The sequence below is a fragment of the Cygnus olor genome, chromosome Z, assembly GCF_009769625.2.
Source record: "Cygnus olor isolate bCygOlo1 chromosome Z, bCygOlo1.pri.v2, whole genome shotgun sequence".
In the NCBI taxonomy this organism is placed as follows: Eukaryota; Metazoa; Chordata; class Aves; order Anseriformes; family Anatidae; genus Cygnus; species Cygnus olor.
The window spans coordinates 80,147,907-80,170,002 of record NC_049198.1 but is presented as its reverse complement, the minus strand read 5'-3'; the positions used below and the strand labels follow the sequence as shown (position 1 = coordinate 80,170,002).

Here is a 22,096-nt window from a genome sequence, read left to right as displayed (position 1 = left end):
TGACCCTTTCTGCTGCAACCCTCCACACAATTGAGTTCCCTTAATGGAATCACAGAATCATTAAGGTTGGAAAAGACCTCATGATTCGCTTTGAGTTCTGATGGAAGGCAGGGCACCAGGTTTAACAGATGAAGACTTTCAAACTGTTCTTTGATGCGAGATGGCTCAAGTTTTGCTTATTAGATTTTGTCAATGCTATAGGGAAACTTAACGTATTCTTAATTTTCTGTGCATGTAACTGGAATACCTAGGCTGTGATAATGCAATAATTCATTCTTAAATTTCAGAGAAGATTTCTGAAGCAGCTCTTTGGTTTTCCGTAGTCTCAGATCCTCACTGTATGCATGGTGATTCCTGTGTGCAACTGACACAAGACTAACAGTTCAGTAACTAATAACTAGTTCTAATAATATATTCCTGCATAATTTCTTCCATAGTGGCCTTAGAACAAGAATTCTATATCTATTTGTGTATGTACACTTGCCTGTGTGTGTGCATGTGCATGCTTTGATTTGATTTTTCTCGTTTTTTCACCTTTGCGGTTTTCCTACTCTCCCTCCCTATTCCTTTGTGCTGACAGTTAAGCTACATCTTTACATATAGCTATCCTGCACATTTTCCCCACCAACAATTTTTCATGCAACAGGTAGTTGGAGAGAGTAACTGCTGTAACAGGAGGAGGGTAAGAAATATTGCACATTCTTGTCCTAGTCCTGCACTTTTCCAGGTGTGTGCTTAGAACTGCTGTTGAAAACAGGATACTCAGCTGCATGGACAGCTTTTCTGGATTATAACAGCTCTTGCTACATCCTTCATAGTAATGATAGTTTTTTGGTTTTTTTTTGTTTGTTTGTTTGTTTGTTTTTTTCTTCACAGTGCCATTGGTGAATGTGATAAAGCCATTGAGGTTTATACTTCAATACCTCTAACTGATTTTGATGGCATTGTGGGGATAGCATTAGCCTACTTCAAGAAAGGACTCTTACAAGAAAGTATTAAAGGTAAACATCTGCCTAAGTCAAAGCACTATAGGGCACTTCTTAGAATGAATCTTACCAAAGTTTATTCATCTAACCAACCTAGCTGTAGTTGAGATTATTTCACTCTTTCAGTCCCAATGTATAAGTACAAATTCTGTAGCTATTTTAATCATTTAGCTGTTGAGTGCCAGAGCTATTCAAATGTACTAAGGAAAACTACATTTTTATAACTCTTTAATTCTTGTCCAGTAACCTCTTGTGCTCTTAGCTTCTCTCGCTGTCATGAAATGGCTTTCCTGGGAAAATCAGTTCCGGGTAGGAGATTAATGTGGTGTATAAAACACTTTACCTTTAGGAATAAATGTAAGGGCCATATTGTCATGTTCTACACTGCCGAGATGTGAGACTTCACAAAAAGGTGTACTGAATTATCAGTGCAGAAGTGTAAGCATTCACAGTAGAGCAGCCAGCTCAGCATTTTAAAGAACTCTGTTTTTGATTGGAGTTGTCTGCCCATCTCAAATACTATTTCATAAATATACTGTCATAAGGGAATCTTTAAACTGCACTCATTAAGTCTTTTTGTAGATATCCCTGCACTGCTTCTCAGATTTATTTCCATTTGCTGCATATTGAACAGGTTGTAAACAACCCTGGCATTTTCCAACCTACGGTTGCTTTATAATGTAATAGTTGTGTGTTCTGCAGTATGATGTGAGGCATGAAAATGTAGTGAACCTGAAACCAAAGTGCCTTGTGTATATGTATTAATATTGTGCCTTTCCAGAGGCTTTATGAACAAGGTGTTTTCTTCCCTTCTTCTTCAATTCTAAGTCTTTCTTCTTTTTTAACCAGCCTATGAGAAAGCATTGTCTGTTGCTGAGTCTGAAGAAGATAAAGCACATATCCTGACTGCCTTGGCAATAATAGAGTATAAGCGGAACAAAGTGGATGCTGCAAAGACACTACTGTTTAAATGGTGAGTGGAGGGAATAACAATCACTATATGATGCTTTATTGTAATGCTAAAACCGAAAAGTCACTTTTGTTGGGGGCCTCAGGTTCGACTCCTGTCAACAGAGAATTCCAGTAATGGCTGTACAGTCGCCATCTTGCCAGAAGACTCATGAAGTTACTGAAATAGTGAAGATTCATGACTACGCTAAAGCCTGAGTAACTGATGAGTTAGCGAACTAATTACCTAGGGAGCTGGTACATCCTATTAATCACTGCAGAGTTCTATTTTTGTCCTTAACATCAACAGTGAGAATTTCCTAAATGATGGTAGTCATTTGTGTTTAAAATAATAATAAAAAAGTAGTAAATGCTTTAGAAAAGTAACACTACAGTGAATATGTTCAGATCTAAATCTGAAGCATAATGTTGCAGAGTTATACAGTGGATTTTAATACGAAGAAAAGAGAACTGTACATTCTAATCATAGGTCTTTGTTAATGGGAATTTGTGCAGGGGAACTTGAAGGGCCTAAGTAGGGCACTGAGCAAGAAGATTCCTTTTTCCTCTTTCCTCATGGACAGCTTAGCACAGAGATTTTGGTAATGAGTATGTCTCTGTAGCTGGTGTGATAGAGTAACTCTTCTTACTCATGGGAGAGCTATACCCTTCCACTAGCTGACGTGCTTGATGTTGGCTATTCAAGGTTGCATGTAACAGCTGGTGGGATTTCTTTTTTGCCAGGGACTGAAAACAAAATATAGAATAGGATGTTCACATTCTTGTGTATCTTTCAAATGCAGAAATTATGTAAGATTAATTATTAGTTAAAGATTATTTATCTAAGGATTATTATTTATAAAAATGATTCTAAAAAAGCTTGGTTAGGAACCTTATTGTAGTCACCTGATAAGTGAAAGTAGGCAGCATTTCATTCTGCAGTTGTGTATAGGACATGACAATTAAGTAACTCCAAATTACTGTTGCCATGCCCTATTCTCTTTTTTTTTGCCTCCTTCTAATTTGTATTGTCATTTGTTGAATTACCTTTGTTGTAAGAATAACTTCAATTAGTACATTAGTTAACATCTTTGATTTTGGTTGTTTGTAATGAGCTCTCTGTATTATGCAAAGTCAAAGTTCAGAGGATTAGTTCGAGTTGAGAGTTCTCCGCCTATACTGTATAATTTGCAGGAAAAAGTCATTCACTGTGGCTAGTAGGTCTCCAATAAAGATGGGAGTACTGTTGAGATGAGGTTAAACTCTCATAATGAACAGAATAGCATAACTTAGTACTGATACTAAAACTAATCGATGGTGGAAAGCATGCTCGGAGTACACTGAGTTGGAAGAAATCTTGACGTAAACAAGGTTTAATTTCTCAGAAGAGCCAAATTGAAAGAGCAGTTCTATGCAGCAGGCTCATTTCTGCCTTTTTGCTTCCTGGATTTCTGTTGCAAAGTTGGAAACAGGCACACTGCAGCTCACTTATGACATGAGTTAGAAGTACAGGTGTCTTCAGGAAAAGTAAATAGGTTTCAGTGTTAGACATTCTTTTGCCATTCCTTTTATGGGTGCTACTGAAGGATAGCTAATGTGTTGGAGCCTTGCCAAGTAGTTATAACTACTGAGTGTAGCGTACTACCTGAAATGGCGCACAACCACTTTCTGTATCTTGATATCTCAAATTTACTGATCTAGCTTGTTCCAGCATCTCATAGTGTTAATTCAGCATATCATAGGTGATATATGGGAGCAAGAGGACTCAAAACCATCAAGTACTGTAGTATTGACAGTAAGTTTAATTTCTGCTCCAAAATAATGTCTCCTTTCCCTCTGATTCAACAGCTCATTAAAGGAACCTAGTACGGAAAGTCTGAAGGTTTTGTGCACGCTAGGACTGGTAAAGCAGGACGTTACACTTGCGACAGCAGCCTTAAAAGAATTACTGAAGCACGAGAAAGGAAAAGATGGGATTTATGAGAGGTGCCTTATTGCATCTGTTGTTTATGCATTACAAGGTAGAAATGTGGCAGTCCAGAGAGAAGTCTCAAAAGCAATACATAGGTATGTATTTTGTTAACATTTAGATTGCCTTGTAAATGTGTTTCTTTATTGATATTGATTAGTAAGCAAAACTCTTTTGCAGCGTTTTTCTCTTATTAAAGAATTTTTTTCAAACATGAAAGTGGCTAATTTAAGATTGTAGAATCAGCAGACAGAAGTTTGCTTTATTCTGCCTGACTTAAGGTATCAAGTGGCAAAAACTTCATGGCTTGTATGTTTTTTTTCTGTTTTTTGTTTTGGTGGCTTCTTTGGTAGTTACATCAGTTCACTATGCTATAAAAGCATTCTTCATCTTGCTTACCAGAACTTTCAACTAAGAAAATCTTTAGGGCTTTTATTTAATATTTAACAGCAGCTGAAGCAGTTCATTCCCTTAAGTAGAAGTCTGAGTTTAAAAGTGTTTTGAGTAACGTAGGCATTACAGGAAGGGGGAATTTTAATTATTGCCTTTAAACAAGTCACACCTTACACTCTATCCAGGTGATTTCATAAGCTATGCTTCAAACAATGTTTTTCCCCAAAACTGCGGTTAAAATTTCTTGTTCCTCAGACTATGAAGACCAAACCTGTAGTCTTCGAGTTTGTCCATTTTCTTCCCATGAATATTAATATACATATTATACACTTTATTTCTTTAGCCAGTACTATAATACCAGTGTTGTTTCTTTGTTTTAAATTACTAGACACATCTATTTACAACTGCACTTAGTCTTCTTTCTAAAAACAAAAGATCTATTTGGTATTTACAGCAGCTGCCTACAAAGTCACAGAAGACCGGATTCATTTTCAAACCAGAAAAATCTAATATGCTTGGGTTTTTTTCTTTTTTTTTTTTTTTCCCAGTAACCCTGATAATCCTGCTCTTTGGTCTCTTTTGTCTCGACTAGTTCCACTGTATACGTTACAGAAGGCAAAAGTAAGTGCATTGTAGTGCACTGTAATAAATCTGTACTGTTTATAACCTGGGTGTACTACATATTGTTTCTTAACTGAAGAAAAAAGCAGAAACACACCATGCTTCAGTACACGTGCATTCACTAGTTAACATGAAAGCTTTAAATATAAATACATTTTGATCAATGCACAGGAACACCCTTAACAAATTACTTATCCATTTGTGTCCTTAATGGCGTAGTGAACCTTTATCTTCTTGAAATAGACTAAATCTACTAAAAGTATTTCATCAAGAAAAGATTGTACTTAATGTATTTAATTTATATAAAAGGATTTTTTATATATGTATACAATATACGTTTTAAAGAAAGGTATTATATATGTTGAATTTGGTTACTGTACTCAACTTTACTTATTTCATTACCCAGTATTTCTTTGCTGCTTCTGTACTTACTGGTACCTCTTCTCCAAATAAACATTCGTTCCCTTAATGTATGTCAAATATCTAAAAAGAAATAGCACCTGAAAACAAATCCCTATCTATATGAAACTTTAATTTACAAACACAAGTTGTGGATAAGTTCTGATCTTGAATATCTCTTCATAATTCTCTACAAAGACATTTGTCTGTAGGAAAGGAAAATATTTAATTATGCAAACTTTATATTTCTGATTAATACAGACAAAAAGATCTTGCCTTACAGATATTGTAATGTTTCTTAACCATATAACCTTTTTTTTTTAATCTTGCAGGGTGGAGCCGTGGCAGGAAACATTGCACATGCACTTGATTCAAGCTATGGGAAGGTTTGTCTCTCTTAAAATGCAGACTTTATAATTCCATTATACAATCCTAAAATGAACTCCATCTGATCACTTACATGTAGTGTTAAGTCACTCTTATGTTGTATTTTATAGGAAGTCCTACTAAATGTTGCAGTTAATCAGCTGGCAGCAGGATGTCACATGTTAAAAGATCAGAGGGAAAATCCTCTGAAAAATATTCAGAAGGCAATCCACCTCTGTCCAGGTGACTGTGCTCTCAAATACGCTAGTGATTTTTTTACTAATCAGAAACAAAAATTGTTGTGCTAACAAAGTATTTGCTTTTCTTGGGTCGTTCTGTTATTTTGTTTTGCCTGTGTATGTTTTGGGGAGAACGCCTTGAATGGAAATTTTAACTATCATTGCAAGTTTAGGCTTGGTGATTTCAACCAGATGGGGAAAAATCCCTGAGTTTCATGGCTTGTTCTGAAAACATGAGCAATTTGTTACTTCCTCAGCAGGAGAAGAGATAAGTATTATTTTGTACGTAAGAAAAAAGAAAAACACTTGTTCCCTCAGGGTCAGTATGCCACACCAAGCAGCGGAGACTTACTCATCTATCTTGCGAATTAGGACTGGAAATTTTGTATTACAGTATGCTTGTTATAAACTGTAGGCAGCTGTTCACCTATTTCTAAATGGTGATCTTCATTAAATGTATAAAGTGTAAATCTGGTAGGGTTTTTAAGGGCTTTAAAAAGTAAGTCTTGAAAACAAAGTACTAAAACATTGTTTGTTCTGCATTATTTTTGCTTGGATGCATCGGGTCAGTGTGGTTGAAAGTGAAAAAAAATTTACTTACTTTCCCCCAGATATACACAAGACTGACTGCTATTCATAAGCAGTATAGTTTACATTCTACTTTATTAGATTGTCAAGCTGTCTTTTATTTTCTTGACAAAGAAAAAACTATCTTTGGACTGAAAATTTTCATAGCTGAAATTTTTAATTGAGCTCTGTCTGATTCAGGACAGAGACCAGACTCTTACAGTTATAGGTGTTCTTGACTGGACTAATTCAAGCTAATGCTGAGCTTGATTTAGCTGACACCAGAAGTAGGCACCTATCTGTGATCACCGTAACTTGCATGCTGCTGCTTGAACTAGAATGAGCCGGTGTGACTGGAAGCTGTGGATGGCATCTTGGGATTTTTTCTGTCTCTCTTATGTGGTACTAAATGATAGTCAAGGTTAGTCTGTGTCGCTGGAATCAAACACACCAGTGTCCATATGAAAAATACATTTATTGGCTTTAGAAACGGCATTTTTACCTTAAGATTTGAAGAAGTTTACTTGTTAGAGGCAAACACTTGTCTGCTGCCTTGGGCTGAGCTGATGTGTATGTCTGATTGGATTACTTGCCTTGCTCTTGTTACCTTTATTTACTGTACATAGTTCCATTGATGGCTATGTTTTTATGCTTAATCATTCTAAATGAACTACCAGACTATTTAGAATGGGCACGAGTTGCCTTTAACCATTGTTTTCTCCTAGATAACCCTGCTGCATGGGCAGTGCTAATGGCAGCCTGTCATGCTGAGAACACTGTTGTCTGTCTAAACAACACTCAGCCAAAGCGAACAGGTCTAGAGATGACACTCGTATCTACAATTTCAGCCAAAAGTAAGATACAAAACTTTTTAATTAAAAAAAAAAAAAAAGAAAAGAAATATAATTGAAGTGTTCTAAGCTTGCAATACTATCCTAAATTTCAGAAGCGTGCATATACAATGTGAATTGCATAGTAGTAATTTGAGTTGCAACTGTATTTTTTCCCATAAAAATACTAAATCCTAATGTAGAGCTAGCATTAATTAATTAATTGTAGCTTGCATTTCTATCCAGAGCCTCAAATGTGTTTGTTTGTTTGTTTGTTTTTTAAATAGTACTTCTGAACTCTGAGGTGCATATTACAGCAAAGGAACACTGTTCACAAGAAAAGCCTGAAGTTACAATGAGCTTTGTAACTTTTCCAGTAGAGTGATAACCTCAGTTAATAGGCCTGCCTTGTTTAATATCCATAGCATTTTGAAAACTGGAATTAAATCAATTATTTTCAAACCATTAACTCAAAGGGTGGATTTGTTGTTCCATTGTCTTGTTTTCAATTTTATCATCTCTTAATGTTCCTACTAATGAAGGAAGTGATGTCAGACCAGTACTCCTAGAAATTCTCCCTTACTAGGTCAATATCCATTACATGTGACATGGTAGGGCACTATAGAGTGTACAGTAACTCAGTTAAGTGTTTTATGTGCTTTTGCAGCTGGAGAAAATAACCTTCCACGTAATTATATCCGGACTCTTGAAGATTGGTCTCTATGTCAAGCTATCACCAGTCTAGAGGAGACTGGTAGAATCTCAGAAGCTGAAGCACTTTGTACCAAGGTATGACAGCAGCATACTGGCAAAATGTGAAAAGAGTTGTATAGAAATCATTGCATGATGAATGTATTGGGTGATGAAACTTATTCTGCCCTTCCTGCCTTTAAATACTAACTTAGAGTTAGGCAAAGCAGTAGAGAAATTCAAGACAAGAAATCCAATCAGGAGACTTTCAGGGGACTTAACTGTCTTCTAATCTGTGATTAAGTTACATTGGTAGTCAATTTCAGATCCACAAGTGGACGCCGCAAGTTTAATTATTAAAAGGAAAAATCTTGAGGCAACACAATTGGAGAAGGGGACTGTTGTCTTAACAGCCTTCAAGTGTGTATATAGGAAGTTTGCAAAAGATTAACAAAATAATAATTGGACTCAGCAGCAGACATCCTTGACTTTCACTTAGAAAAATGGCTAATCCCTTGCAGATGTGTTCCTTGCTTACAGCACTTCTGTACTGGTGGGGAAGGGAGTTAATTCCTAAAAATGAGATTCCGTGAACATGCTGGGGTTTTTAAGAGACAGGAAAGTATTTTCCCCTAAATGTGCTTGGGGTGGAGGTGTTTTCCTCTTCTGCACATCATGTATACGGACCTTGCTTATATTAAAAAGGGTTGGATATTGCCACAAATACTACGTGGTATCTGGGGAAGGAGTAGGAAGAGATTATAGTGATTTTTGCTGATTTTTGTTAGTTAACTAATTTAGGGAAAAGAGAGTCAGTGCCTGCAGTTTCTGTAGAAACCAGAGTAAGACTCTCTGGTATCATTAGCTCTCACCGAGTGTTTTGGATCTTAGGATTTCCAGAAGGGGATATAACTGGGAATGACGAGTCCGGCACTGCACTCTGAATTTGAGACAGGCAACTTAATTCCACACTTGCTGTTGGGTAGAAAAATTGAAGCAAATACTAACAGCTTCTACTTTGTTTCATAAAGTCTCTGCAATCTGGGCATTCTTCAAAGATGGAACTTGTTAAGGCAGGAAATGTTTAGTAAAGTGCTTCTGTTCCAATGAGAATAAAGAACCCTATCTGGGAGAACCAAAACTGAACAAAAAATTGAACATTCTTGAGGTCACTTCGGTCGTGGGATAGACTTTTTCTCCCATCAGCCCAAAACTTGTAGTGATTGTCAAGCCAAACTGGAGCTGGAGGTCTGCCACTTATCTGTCTATCTTTCAGAAACCTCTAATAGTAAGACAGGTGCAAAATTTAGATTTCAAATGTATTTTAAGGGGAAAAGGAAAATAAGTTCCTCTTCCCATGTGTCAATTCCTGGAAGACTTCTTTCTGCAGAGTAGAGGAAAATGCCATCTTGCAAGGATCTTGAGAATGTTTTCAATGCTTTTTTCTGTAAAAGACTCACATGGCAAAAAAGAAAGTATCTTCTGATATTTGTAATTGATCATTCTGATTCCATTTGGTTTTAGGGTTTAAAGAGCTGTCCTGAGCACCCAGCTCTATTTTTGCTTTTGAGACAAGTTCAGTGTAAGCAGCTGTTGCAAACTCACAAAGAGCTTCCAGATACCATCCTGGAGGAGCTTCGCAAAACAGTCATGACCAGTTCTTCAGTTGCAGCCTGGCAAGTAAGTGTGGATTGTCTCCCTGATTTTGGTATGCTGCTTGTTACAGTGAGCTCTGAGAGTATCCATGATAAGTGTGCGAGAGTTTGTTTCACTGTTTGCTTTTTCTTTGTCCACTGACAGTAAGTAACAAAGAAAATAGCTAGTATTCAGTTCTTTATAAGGCTGTATCTTTGTTAATTTTCTCTAATAGTTGAAATAATGACAAGTGTTAGAAAGAACAAGCAGACATGGGGGCAGAATTAAAAACCTAGAGGTTAAGCACCTGACACCTGTGTCTTTGGGGTCATATGACTTAGTAATGTGAGAAAACAGTAAAATATTTCGTAGCCTATAAGAGTAGATGGAGGTAAATTGTTTGCACTTCTTTATTCTCGCTTGAGTTCCATAATTTTCTGACATCAAGTGTCACCATACTTTCAAGTCAGTTGAGACTGGGAGGAATAGAAATCACTCACAGGAACAGTGTTTGCTCACTTCCTTTCATGGAATTGCAGGAGGTCATATTTAGTTAATATGAAGGTGCTATAACTTAGTTCATATGCTGCTTCTATGAGACAATCTGAGGAGACTCTGACACATGCCAAAAGGTCTTTCGGGCAATGCAGCATATTTGTGTATATATATGTGTGTATATATATATTTTTTTCTAACTGTTGCTGTTGATTACAGTTACTCTCTTCCTTCACTGATATTAGGAGTATGTTTAGCAAAATTCCCTGAACTTTCAGAGGTTTTCATGTAGATGCAGGAAGTACGGTGCTCCCTCTGCCTGTTGAACACGCAAAACCTTCTTACCAGAAAGTTTCACTAAAGGTGATTTCAATCCTAGAAGATGAGACCAAGGCTGCTATAGAGATCATTATGTCCCTTGTCACAAGGCTGCAGGTCATCTTCCCTTCTGGAACATAAGAGTAGCATTTGTGGAAAGGTGCTTTTTTTGATATGTTTTCCTTAGACTTGTAAGACTTTGTCTTCCTGAACTGCAGAACTCATTCAGATGGGATTTGTAAAATACATGGGTATGTAAGACATGATTATGTTCTCTATTATTTTAGTAATAATATTGAAAATGGAGTTCTTCAGGCATCTCTTGCATAGCCAAGTGTTGTCTTGCTTATAAGCAGGGAAAGGAAGTGAACTAAACATGTATGTGGTTTTTGTTTTGTTTTGTTTTAATCCAGGTCATAGAATACATAAAATACATCTGGATAAGATCTTTTCAGTCTTCAATTAAAGAAAATATTTCTCAGGGCTAGGACAGAGTTCTCAAGAAGCTTGCCTGACTGCTACAGCTGCTCCTAGTGAATAGCTATGCTTTCATGTTTTCTGGCTCTAGACTCCCTAAGAGTTTGATAAATGTTTTGTCATACTCAAAAGTATACATCGCAATGTCCTACAGTTTTACTAAATTAGAGTGGCCATTAGCTTAGATTTTTGCTTAAGTTTTTGGTATATGTCTAAATGGTTGTTCTGGGATTTAGGAGAGCTGCTGAACTACTGTTCTGATGGCTGTTCTTCTGCTGTGGCTTACCAGGGAGAGAGTGAAAAAGCTGGTCTTGCATGTCTGCCATGGTGCACTTGCATGAGCGTTCTCTTCTCCTTCATATCTTATGTTCTAGCTATCTTCAGCTGCGAAGCAGTGAGCCCAAGGAAAGGTTTTAGGAGGAAGGTGGAGCACCCTGTTACTTAACACTTAGCACCTGCTTTATTTAACAGAGTCGTCCTGCAGCTTGATGGCAAAGGTTCATAATCTCACTAGTGCTAATAAGAAGGGACACACTAGAAAATCTTTGTTGACAAATGACTTCTGTGCATCAGAAAGGGTTAAGAATTTTTCCCCTTTTTATACTAGGCAGTCATCAGCTAGCAGAAGTCCTTTACTTAAAAGCAGGAGAATTCTCTCTTCAAAAAAGAAGTTGCTTTGGTTGCTTGGTTATCCAGCAAATAATACTTCTAAATGTACCTTATGCATTTTGATGTATATTATGCGTATGTCAGGGATTTGCAAACTTGTGGCTGTCTCTCCTTGGAAAAATGTGACATGGTTATGCAATTAACGAGGGAGAAGTTAGAATCTTTTTCCTTCTATTTGTGAGTGAATCCAGAGCTGGTGAAGCTCACAGGAGCGTGAAACTCTGCACACAGGTCCTATTTCCTACTTTGTCCCATGTAGTGCCTCCAGGATGACTGCGGTAGGCAAAGAAGCTGTGTAGTGCAAGTTGTACACCCCTTATCTGAGCTCAGACTCACATTCTAATATCTTTCATGTTTCTGAAATTACTCAGTTGTGCTGGAATCTCTGTTAAACTCTACAGAATTTTTAGAAACAAGTGAGGCACTACACAATTCTCTTTTTCTCTTTTAGCCTTTCTAGACTTTCACAAAGCCAGTCAAGTTATTTGTTCATCTGTGAGCAATCTCCAGATGAAGACAGCTATCAGATAGTTGGACATAGATGTCTGGCATAAGTTACTATAGTGAGATGTACTGCTGGCTCTGCAATCAGGAAACTACGTTTTCCTGCAGGATAGTGTGCAGTATGTTGGAATGAGGGTGGGGTGAGTGGTGGTGTTTTAGCTAACGCTATAGTGTGGCACTCTTTAAAAAAAAACAAAACACAAAACTAAATTGTATAAATTGTATTGCCTAATGGGATGCATGTTTTGTTGGCTCCTTAAATGATTTTTTGTCTGTTTATTTTCAGTGGCTGGCAAAAGTATATCAGTCCCAAGGAATGATGGTTGGAGCAGAGATGTGTTACAGAAAGAGTCTGCAGTTGGCGTCACAGCAGGGCAGCTGGAGTGGGAAGTTATCCAGTCTGCTCAGGCTGGCTATGCTAGCACTGGAAATCTGCATGGTAGGATAATTAAAATTATATAACTGCATGATGTAACAGGAGTTGATGTAATGTAGTAGCTTCTGTAGTCTTTAAATGAAACTCTTGTTTAAATGACTTTGCATTTTATGAGTGACAACTTGACTAAAGAATAAAATAAAACTTCAAGGGGCAGTGGGCTGTTTATAGAGTGTTCCTTTGTAAGAGAGGTTGCTGTGAAATAATCAAGTAGAATCACTTGGTATGTAACAGGCTAACTTGTTCAATAAGGCTTAGTTCTCTAATAGATTCAGTTCTATCATCAAAATTGCCTTACCCTTCAAATCTCTGTCCTTATGCTCAGATAACTAGCTTTAATAAATGTTTTTTTTTTTTTTTTTAATAAATGCTTTTCCTGTACTGGTGCCTGGTGCTCGGTGGTCATTTCTAGATATGGTGCCTTGCCTTGAAGTATAAAGACAATCTAAGGGAAGTGTACCTTGCGATATAAAGAAAATTGTTCTACTTACTCCTTGCACCGATGGGCCAGGTGAACATAACTCAATTCCTTGGAGAGTGTCCATTCTCTTTAGGCATTGTCACTCTAGAAACTTGCAGTGTACTGTCAGATTTCTTTCAAACTGGTATAACAGGTAGATACCGTTGTGATCTCGGCTAATGCTTTCTGATGTATTTTAACAGATAATTAAGCTAACAGCCTTATCCAAAATCAGGCAAAGGTACCCCATAGCACCCTGAGTGCTTATATAAGAAAGACAGGCAGCTTTACTGAGGATAAACCTGCAAAGCTGATGCTTCTGGTGGGAAAAGAGAATCCCCATCAGAGTAGACAAATTCCTTTCTCACAAACCATCTGCTTCAAAAGCAGAATTTGTCAGGTGACAAAATTTTTTCTTACCGTGATTTTTCTGCCCTTTTTCTAGTATACTGTTTCCTATTTCCTAAATCTCCCAAATGTCTGCGTAGGTCACAAGGTACTCTTTAATTGAATTAACACTACTTCTTCAGATACTGGCCTAAATTGCATGATATTATATGACTTTATTTAAAAATGTAATTAGAGTGAAACTGATCATCTCATCTCTACTCTTGCACGAGCAGAGCAGTTGATGCATGGATTCCTATTAGGCCCCTCTAATCTGCACTGGCTTAAAGAAATGTGCAAGAGCCCGGTCAAAACCTAGGCACCCCTTCAAGCACAGCAGTATGAATTCTGTCTGGTCAATAGTAAGGTTTTCTTAAACCAAGATACAGTAACTTTCTCAATAGTTGCTTTATTACGTAATTCCCATCTTGGAGCTGTTTTTTTACTTCTAGTAAAACATGTTATGTTCTCCAGTCTTCTCTGGGAATGAATTCTACATTCTAACATAGTTTATTTAATGGGATGAAGGTTTACAAGATGAAGAGCAAACAAAGGGTTTGTGATTGAAACAGTCATTACTAACACGTATATAAAAACAAAACGACAGAAAGATTGTTCATATAAATAAGCAAGTGGAATGTAGGTTTGTCCAAGACAACTTAATTTGACTTTTCCAGGCTCTTCTAATCAGCGTTTTTATGAAGTTTCGTACTAACTTGCCAAACATTTTATGTAACTCAGAACGATTTGATTTAAACCTTGTCTGTAGAGGGCTGCAAACGAACACTGACTTATATTACACACTACAATGAAGCACTTTCTCTCTCTTTTTTTTTTTTTTTTTTTTAAATCATAGGCTAATGTCCCAAATGAGCATTGGCCATCCTTGGTTCAAGAGGCTACAACTGAAGCTTTGAAACTCTCATCCTGCCCCTTGGCATCTCTCCTGCAAGCACTACTGCAGTATAATCGCAAAATGGGAGCAAGGTATTTGTGATCTATTAAGCTTAAATGGAATACACTGTCTAGAAGTATAAGTGGTCATTATGCCTAGATCTAACTCCAAGACCTAAAAGAAAATTGAAAATGTGAATTAATTCTCGAAGTGACTTTAAAAGGGAGAGCGGAGGGAGGGAGTTTAGTAGTGTGGGGAACTGAAAGCAGCAGAATCTTCCTTCTCTTCTCAAAAAACTGTAGATGACCTTCACACAAAGAGAAAAACAGGTCTAAGCTTTTTTTAATAGCGTTTAATCTGAATAAATTAATCAGAAGAACTATAAAGTCCTCTAAGATCTTGTTAAATAGCATGGCAGATAGAGATATCACTATGCTATCACTATTGCTGGGATCCATTTTGCTTTCATTTAAGTCTAAGTCAAGGTTCCTGTCCATTTCTGAACAGACAGGTGCTCATTTTCCCATTGAGGAATGGGAGGAAGACTGAGGTTTGAAGTGGATACATTGAATCCCCTACTTTATGAGCCTGGCTATTAAGTCAAGGTTTTTCTTACAGATTTCTTGGTTAAGCTATGGAAAGCTGGAAAATTCTAGATGTTTTTTATAGATAATTCTAATGAACTAGATTCTCCAGGTTCTGAGATGTCTTACTTTCTCTGTGAGCTTTTAAGAAGGTGACAGTCTAATGTGATTGTGACAGTTGTTGTTTATAATAAAATTGGGCTGGAAACTTGTATAGTCAATTAAAATCCATTGTATTTTAATTTCAAATATTCACTTAGTTGAACAATTGATTAGATCTTGTGATATATCTATGAGGCAATATGTTTCAAAATCCTGTAACAAGAAATTCATCTTAACTACAAATAACAAAACAGAAACAGATGTAACCTCTAATCAGTCTGTTAAATCACATCGTAATGATATAAAGGACAACGTTTGATATAAAGGACAGAATTCTCAAAACAAAAACCACATCTGATTGCGTACCACGGAGTGAATACTGTATCCTTAAACTTAACTGCAAGTTTTTGCCACATTTCTAATAATGTGATGAATTTAGAAAACATCTTTGTTAGCTACAAGCTGGCAGTTTTAGAAGGTAGTGTCAGCCAAATAAGGCTTAAAACTCTTTGTGGTACTCTGTAAGAAAAAAAAAATCCATCTCCTGCAATTTCACATCTTGCCCCTGTGTTTTACAGGAACTGTAGTATGTTTTGTAAGTGCCTGGATTAAATGTTTGTGTATAATATTAAATTTCATTGGGATTATTAAGACTCATCATAATAGCTGCTTCTCACAGGAGCATCTATCTTCCAAAAGATTTGTTCTGTAGCTCTTAAACAAGAGAGTGTCTGCTGTACTGAAGTCATTTTCAGCAGATACTGAAATCAGAAGTTTTGCTGAGTTCACAGAGACAGCATGTTTATCTTGTTACTGTAGCAGTTATAAAATCTGCTATTTCAGTTTAATTCAGGTTAGTCACTAGTTAAAGCACTATCCTGAATGTAATTTATTAAATATAATAACCGTGGCAGTATTCCTTAGCATTCCAGCTGAAAACTGGCTTTCCAGATGCAACTACATAGCAAACAAAGGAACACACAACTCAGCTTCCTCTCTTTTTTGGGTGGTGTGGGTACAAGGACCTTCCCTTACATAACTTCTGGTTATTGTTGCTTACCGTCAGATATTGGTGTGTTACATGCAATCTAGTCAGTGAAATTTGCAGTTGATTTGGATTGTGTTTTGGTTGTGCTTCCAGGGAGACTCGTCGAATGTTGGAAAGAGTGGTCTACCAACCAGGGAATCCAGAATCCATAGTGTCAGTGGCACGCTGGTACCTCCTGCAGCATCTGTATGCCAAAGATGATTATGAATTAATAGATGTAAGACAGTCCATTTCATATAGAAATTCAATCAATTCCCGTTGAGTATTGTGCTTTTAACTTGTAAGTGGGGTAGAGAGAAGCTAGGGAAGTGGTGGCTCTCCTGTGCTACAGGTTGCAGTGTTTAGGAATTCCATGCTGACGAAACACAGCTCAATTTGTATTCAGTTTGCTTGAAAAGTCTTCTCTCCCTCCCTGCAATACTAATGAAAAACAAACAGTAAAATCTCTCTCTAAACCAAATTAGAAAGTTCTACGAGTGACTCCTCAGTAGATATGAGGACCATTTTAACAGAATTTTACCTGAATGTGATAATGCAATCAGGAATGTTAATTTCCTCTAGCCCATCTGGTATGCCTTAACCCAAAAGATCTGAGCAGTAGCAGGCTATACTTTCTGTACTTACAATTTTTATTATATCTGTGATAGTACCTTTTTTTTTTTGCTCATAGTAAATGGTACATTATTTTTTATTCAGAGTGCTCTGCAAATTGATTTGGTCAAATTCACAAATTTGCAAAGTGATGTAAAAGGAGGTGGTTAAATTTGGCTTGTAATTGGAATCACTTTGCTTACTCAAACTCAGAACATTCTCTTAGTAATCTGAACACTCCTTCCACTGTGATGATGGGCTCTTTTGTTCTGGATAACAGTGAAATGTTGAATCATTAACAAGATCAAACATTAAGTAGGCTTGGCATTGGTAAAAATCCATACACAGACACAGAGCTTCATTTAAAAAAAAAATAAATTAATTCTTGTGTTGGGTTGATCTTCATATGATCTCCTTATACTTGCTTCTGCAAAGTCATCTGTACTCTCTACCAGTGAGTAAAATACAAATAATGACTAGAGTTAATATTTACTTGATTCTACTTAATGTTTATCATTTTAAATATGTATAATGTAACTAGATTACAAGAGAAGTGCCAGAAGCTTATAAAGATCTGTGAACATTACGCTGTCAGGGGAGATATTTTAACTAGTAGAAAAGTTTGCAAATATGACGTGGAAAGTAAACGGTAAAAGGTTAAATTTAAGAGGCAAAGGGAAACCTTGGCAGTTTTATTTAAGTAGGTGCACAGAAAGCTTCTTTTTGACAAATTTAGATTTATACTAATGCTCTAGCAGGGAACAAGTGTGCATTGGCAGGGAGATGGGTCTCAACCAGCTCTGCTTGTTTCATTGCCAGCAGGGAACTTACCAAACTCACTTTCAGCCTCAAGTAACAAATGATGCTACTGTAGTGCATTGCAAGTCACTACATGTTTAGCGGGTGACTAGAGAGTGGATTGGTTTTTTTGTTTGTTTTTAAATGAATAATGTTTTAAGCAAGATTATGTGTAATGTTCATGTTTCCTATCTGGACTTAAGGGTTACTTCAATCTCTCAGGGAAGCTAGGTAGCAGAAATTAAAATGCATTTGAGATTTCCAGTAAAATATACCAACACTAAACTTACAAAAAGCTCAAATTTTCATTGTTTGATTTCCTTGTAGGTACTTGTAGAAAATGCCAAAGCTAATGGAGATGTTAGAGCTCTGGAACTAAACAAGAAATTGTCATCAAGTGCCTAGCATGTAGTATCTGAAGTGGAAAGTCTTCTACTCAAGCAACTTAAAAAGGCCATCCTTCAGGAGTATATGTGGTTTGGGCTTTTTTAATTGTTTGTATCTGGTTTTGTTACTTGTTGCCTCAGCTGCAGCTTTATCCTTAGTTTCACTTTTTCTTGAACTCAAGATTTTTGTTATTTTTTATTTTTTTGACATGGGTCTCACCATAAAATACATTTGGCTTGAAGGGGAAACCCTGAATTTTGTTTTTGTTTCCTTCCTCACTAAAATGTCAGTACTGCTTGCAATGGGGTCTACTTGTTTTCTATTTACCCCTTGGCCACACACAAAGAAGTACAATATTAACTGCATTGGCAGTGATGCAAGGTTGTAAAGGTTTCTACTTTTTCTTTTTTCGTGGAACGGAGTGTCACTAGCTAATTAACAGCAAACTTCTCTTCCCTCACAAGTATTATAAAACATACAGAAATTTAAAATGCCTCTATTCCTTCAATATATTTTGTTTTGATGTCAAGACCCAAATCCACTTGGAATTTGACATATGGTGTCCGTTTATATGCTTTTTTTTTATGTTTTTTGTTAGCTAACCTTAATTGCAGCAGTGTATCCTTGACTGCAGGCTTCAGTAAATGTTCTCATCAAGAAAAGCTTGTGATCATCAGGGACAGGGTCGTATTTATAACTGTGTATAACAGGCTCTATTTATGTCTTGTTAATTCTGCTGCTGGCTGCTTAATAGGATGAATCATGACAGTGGTTCTTAATACGTGATGTTATTTTGCCTTGATGTACATGAAAATAAAAAAAAAATAAAGCAGTGATTCTAATCTGTTAGTGTTACCATTAGCAATTTTCAAGCTGTTGACAAGAGAGTCACGATAGCTGTCCATTCCAGGTTTATAATTTCTGTGTGACATGTCTAGAAAAGTCTTAGAATGGTGAATATCCCATATTAGAGGAGAGCAGACACTTCCAAGACATGCAGCGTGCTGCTGAAATAGTGGGATTAGATTGAATTCACAGCTGGTTTCACTACTACTTGCATCTGGCTTAAAGAAAGTGGGATGCTGAGCTGGGGTGAGGGATGACTGAGGCCCCCACCCAGAACATCTTGGCTACCACTCACGCGCAGTGATGCATGGAAAGCAGGCGGGAGCCACATGCTTGCCACTGTCATTTTTAAGCCAGACAACTAAGCTCAGTAGGCTCGGTTTTCTACTCTGGAGGTGAGCTCTCTGAATGGCAAGAATCCCTCCTCGTCTCCCACACTTTCGTTCTCCCACCCATCTCATTGCAAAATACCTTACTCTAAAAAGATTTTTTTGATAAATTTAGATTGTGGTTGCCTTCGCAGCCTGCTCACATAGTCTAGAATTATCATTAACTGCGAATATTAAAAGGGAATGTTGGAAAAGCCAGACTCGTGACTCTCAAAACTAGCTGTAACTTTTTTTTAGCTCTCTGCTATTAATAGCCTTAAGGGTTACAGCCTGTAGTTCATATCCCTGTGTATGGTTTTGGTATTTATGCCTCCTACTGTAGTGGTGGGAGAGCCATCATATCCAGCCTGATGACAGTGCGGTAAGTGGCTGCGTTCCCTTGTTTTTAATGCGTTAGACAGAAATGCTTCCACTTGAGCCTGTGCTCAGCACCAAATCTTTCTAACACCTAGGAGAACAAAAGACAGCAGGCCAGAGAAACTGGCTTAAGTAACCATCAACTGAGTATTCTGTGTATTTAAAATAATAATAAGAAAAAAAATCAGTGTTTTCTTTCTTCAGAAGACCGTGAAGTCAATAACTTTTGCAGTGATCAATGATGAACTCTTAGAACAAGAAAATTAAACAGCCCAAAAGCATATTACATGCCCTGTAGGAAAAAAACAGCACGTATCTCTACCACCTACTCAGTGAAAAGCATTCAGGGAACTTGAGTTTAAAATTAAGTTTCTGTAAAACCAAACAATATGAGGTAAAAATCTTGCTCTCCTCAATAATGTGCAGCCTCTACAAAATCAGTACTCATAGAAGGCGTGCTGTACCACTGAAAAAATGGGTGAATTCACGGGGGTTGAGACAGCCCCATATTTTATACTATTGTAGAGCTCAGCTTTAGAATTCAAAGTACTATACAAAGGCACATAAGCATTGTTGAAATGAAGAACTGAGAGCTGGTTATGAATTTCACTGACTGGAACGCCATACATTTGGCTGCTACTAATGTAAAGGAAAAAAAACATACCGGAATTATACTTTGTTTTATTATGTTGTCTTATGCTGAAGGCAGAATGGAATGAGATCTACTGAATCTCAAGGTAGAACTTCTGATTACGTCAGTTATGAAGAATTTTGTATGCTTACATTTCTTTTTACATAAATGTGAGAGAAAAAAGCTTGCTTCTGAGAGTTTTGCTTACTTGGGTCACTCATTTGTTTCATTCTCTGCACTTCTTTTGCTAATTTGGATTTCTTTTCAACTCTTGAGTTTCTCTTAAAATGGTATTGTGAAGTACAGAGGCTAATTACATTAATTTAAAGTAGTCTTGCCTAACCTGAGAGTTTTAACACAGCCACAGATGTTTACTTCTGTCTTTCAGATAGTTTTGTGTGATAGGAAAGTTTTGCTTTGATGAGCATCTTTCATATGTAAGAACACTTAATCAATTTAATATGTAAACATAAAACTGGAGAAATGTTTTAAAGATGCACAAATGCAACTTTACAATGGAAAGTTGCATCCACAGTCTTGCAGTCCAGTTGAATGTGGTCATGGATGTCTGGAATTTAGCTATCCTTTTCTCCCAATTAATTTGCTATCTATTGAATTAACAGCTGACAGTTGAATAACTTTTTACTGTTCTCAGGGATCATTCTGAGGTTGGTCACAGTAAGCTGTAATAAGTACTGAGATAATTCCTTTATGTCACTCAAACAATAGCAATGCTCTGAATATATATTCCCGTATGAACTTAATTTATAATTGCACCCCCAAGCCCTTCTAGTAGAATCACATAATTCAGTGTTTAGGTAAAGCAACATTTGATTGTGGCATATTCCCACATGAAGGAATAGGTAGTTAGGAAACATGCATTAATAGTTCTGTCCTTTCGTCTGTTCCAAGGTTAGACTCTGAAGGTTGTCTTTTTTTGTTGTTGTTGTTGTTTTTTTTGTGTGTGTGTGTGTTTTGGTTTTTTTCTGGGTGATTTTTGACCACTTGCTTTCAGAAACACATTCATCAGTAACCTTGCATTTCCTCCTTTTGCTGCTGCTCAGCAGCCAATGTACATGGTGTGGAGGCAATACACCAAGCCACACCGACTGCCGCTTCTCTGGCAGACAAGTACACGGGTGAAAAATTGCAAGAGTGGCTAGAACAAAGTAGAGGAAGGTTGTGAGGCTGCCCTGTACCAAATGTCTTGCTGTGCTGTGACTGCATTGAAAGACTTTAAGACCCCATACATAGTCTACAGTGAAGGCAAAGCACCCTTTAATGGACAGAATATGAAGTGACACTAAAATATGAATTCACAACAGCTCAATCTGCTGCTTATTATTAGGAGTTTGATGTTGCTGATTTCCTACTGCATGTAGAAAATGTGACAAATGCAGATCAACCCAAAACTCTGCTCAGAAAAGTCTGGCCTCAGTGAAAATGCAGAAATATTGTGACTTTGGTTGCTGGTTTGTGTGTTTGTTCGCTTTGTTTTTTCACGAAGGGATCATTTTCCAGGATTTTTTAGTTACTGGAGAAACTTTTAACACACCAAAGTTTCTCCCAGCAGGGGCGAACATGATTAATTACTGAAGTAGAGTTCCCTACTGACTGCATCAATTCAGTTTCAGAAACCATGCTGTGCAGGTTTGGCTTCTTAAGAGAAGCCACCTGGAATCTGTGGTTTTGAGAAACCTCTTTTTCTGTAGAGCAAGAAGCACAAGAGCCTTGAGAAAGGAGGTTATCTCAGTCTTCTTGAGTTTTCTTCTCTTAGAGACGGATGGTGTTAGGCCTTTGGGAAACAAATGTTACAGTGTAAAAATTCATTTTTCTATTGCAGTTGCACCATGACTGCCTTATTTTGCCTCCTTGCTAAAGAACTCCTACTAGCCTCTGCTGGGAAATTACACTGATATGTTCCTTTTGCTCTACTCCCATTTTTTTTCCTTATTTACAGATTTCTTTTCTTGTGTTTTTGTTTTTGCTTGGTTTTTAAGTAAAGCAAAATTCATGATGTCAGTTACATTTTTGAGTACTATACTACTAACCACCACTTCATTTAGTAAAACAGAAGAG

At 37.0% G+C, this 22,096-nt stretch overlaps 1 protein-coding gene across 7 annotated transcripts in view; it reads left to right on the top strand.

The window, feature by feature from the left end:
• Positions 1–18,636, top strand: part of TTC37 (tetratricopeptide repeat domain 37) — a 50,111-nt gene extending 31,475 nt beyond the window's left edge. For all 7 annotated transcript variants that reach the window (XM_040542079.1, XM_040542078.1, XM_040542075.1 and 4 more), the window contains 13 exons: positions 877–1,001; positions 1,836–1,959; positions 3,783–4,001; positions 4,845–4,917; positions 5,649–5,702; positions 5,814–5,925; positions 7,214–7,342; positions 7,986–8,107; positions 9,533–9,688; positions 12,393–12,545; positions 14,246–14,376; positions 16,112–16,235; positions 17,735–18,636. In XM_040542079.1, the coding sequence (XP_040398013.1) occupies positions 877–1,001; positions 1,836–1,959; positions 3,783–4,001; positions 4,845–4,917; positions 5,649–5,702; positions 5,814–5,925; positions 7,214–7,342; positions 7,986–8,107; positions 9,533–9,688; positions 12,393–12,545; positions 14,246–14,376; positions 16,112–16,235; positions 17,735–17,812 (1,600 nt within the window). In that variant the 3' untranslated portion in view covers positions 17,813–18,636. The remainder of the gene's footprint in view (positions 1–876; positions 1,002–1,835; positions 1,960–3,782; positions 4,002–4,844; positions 4,918–5,648; positions 5,703–5,813; positions 5,926–7,213; positions 7,343–7,985; positions 8,108–9,532; positions 9,689–12,392; positions 12,546–14,245; positions 14,377–16,111; positions 16,236–17,734) is intronic.
• Positions 18,637–22,096: the final 3,460 nt, after the last annotated feature.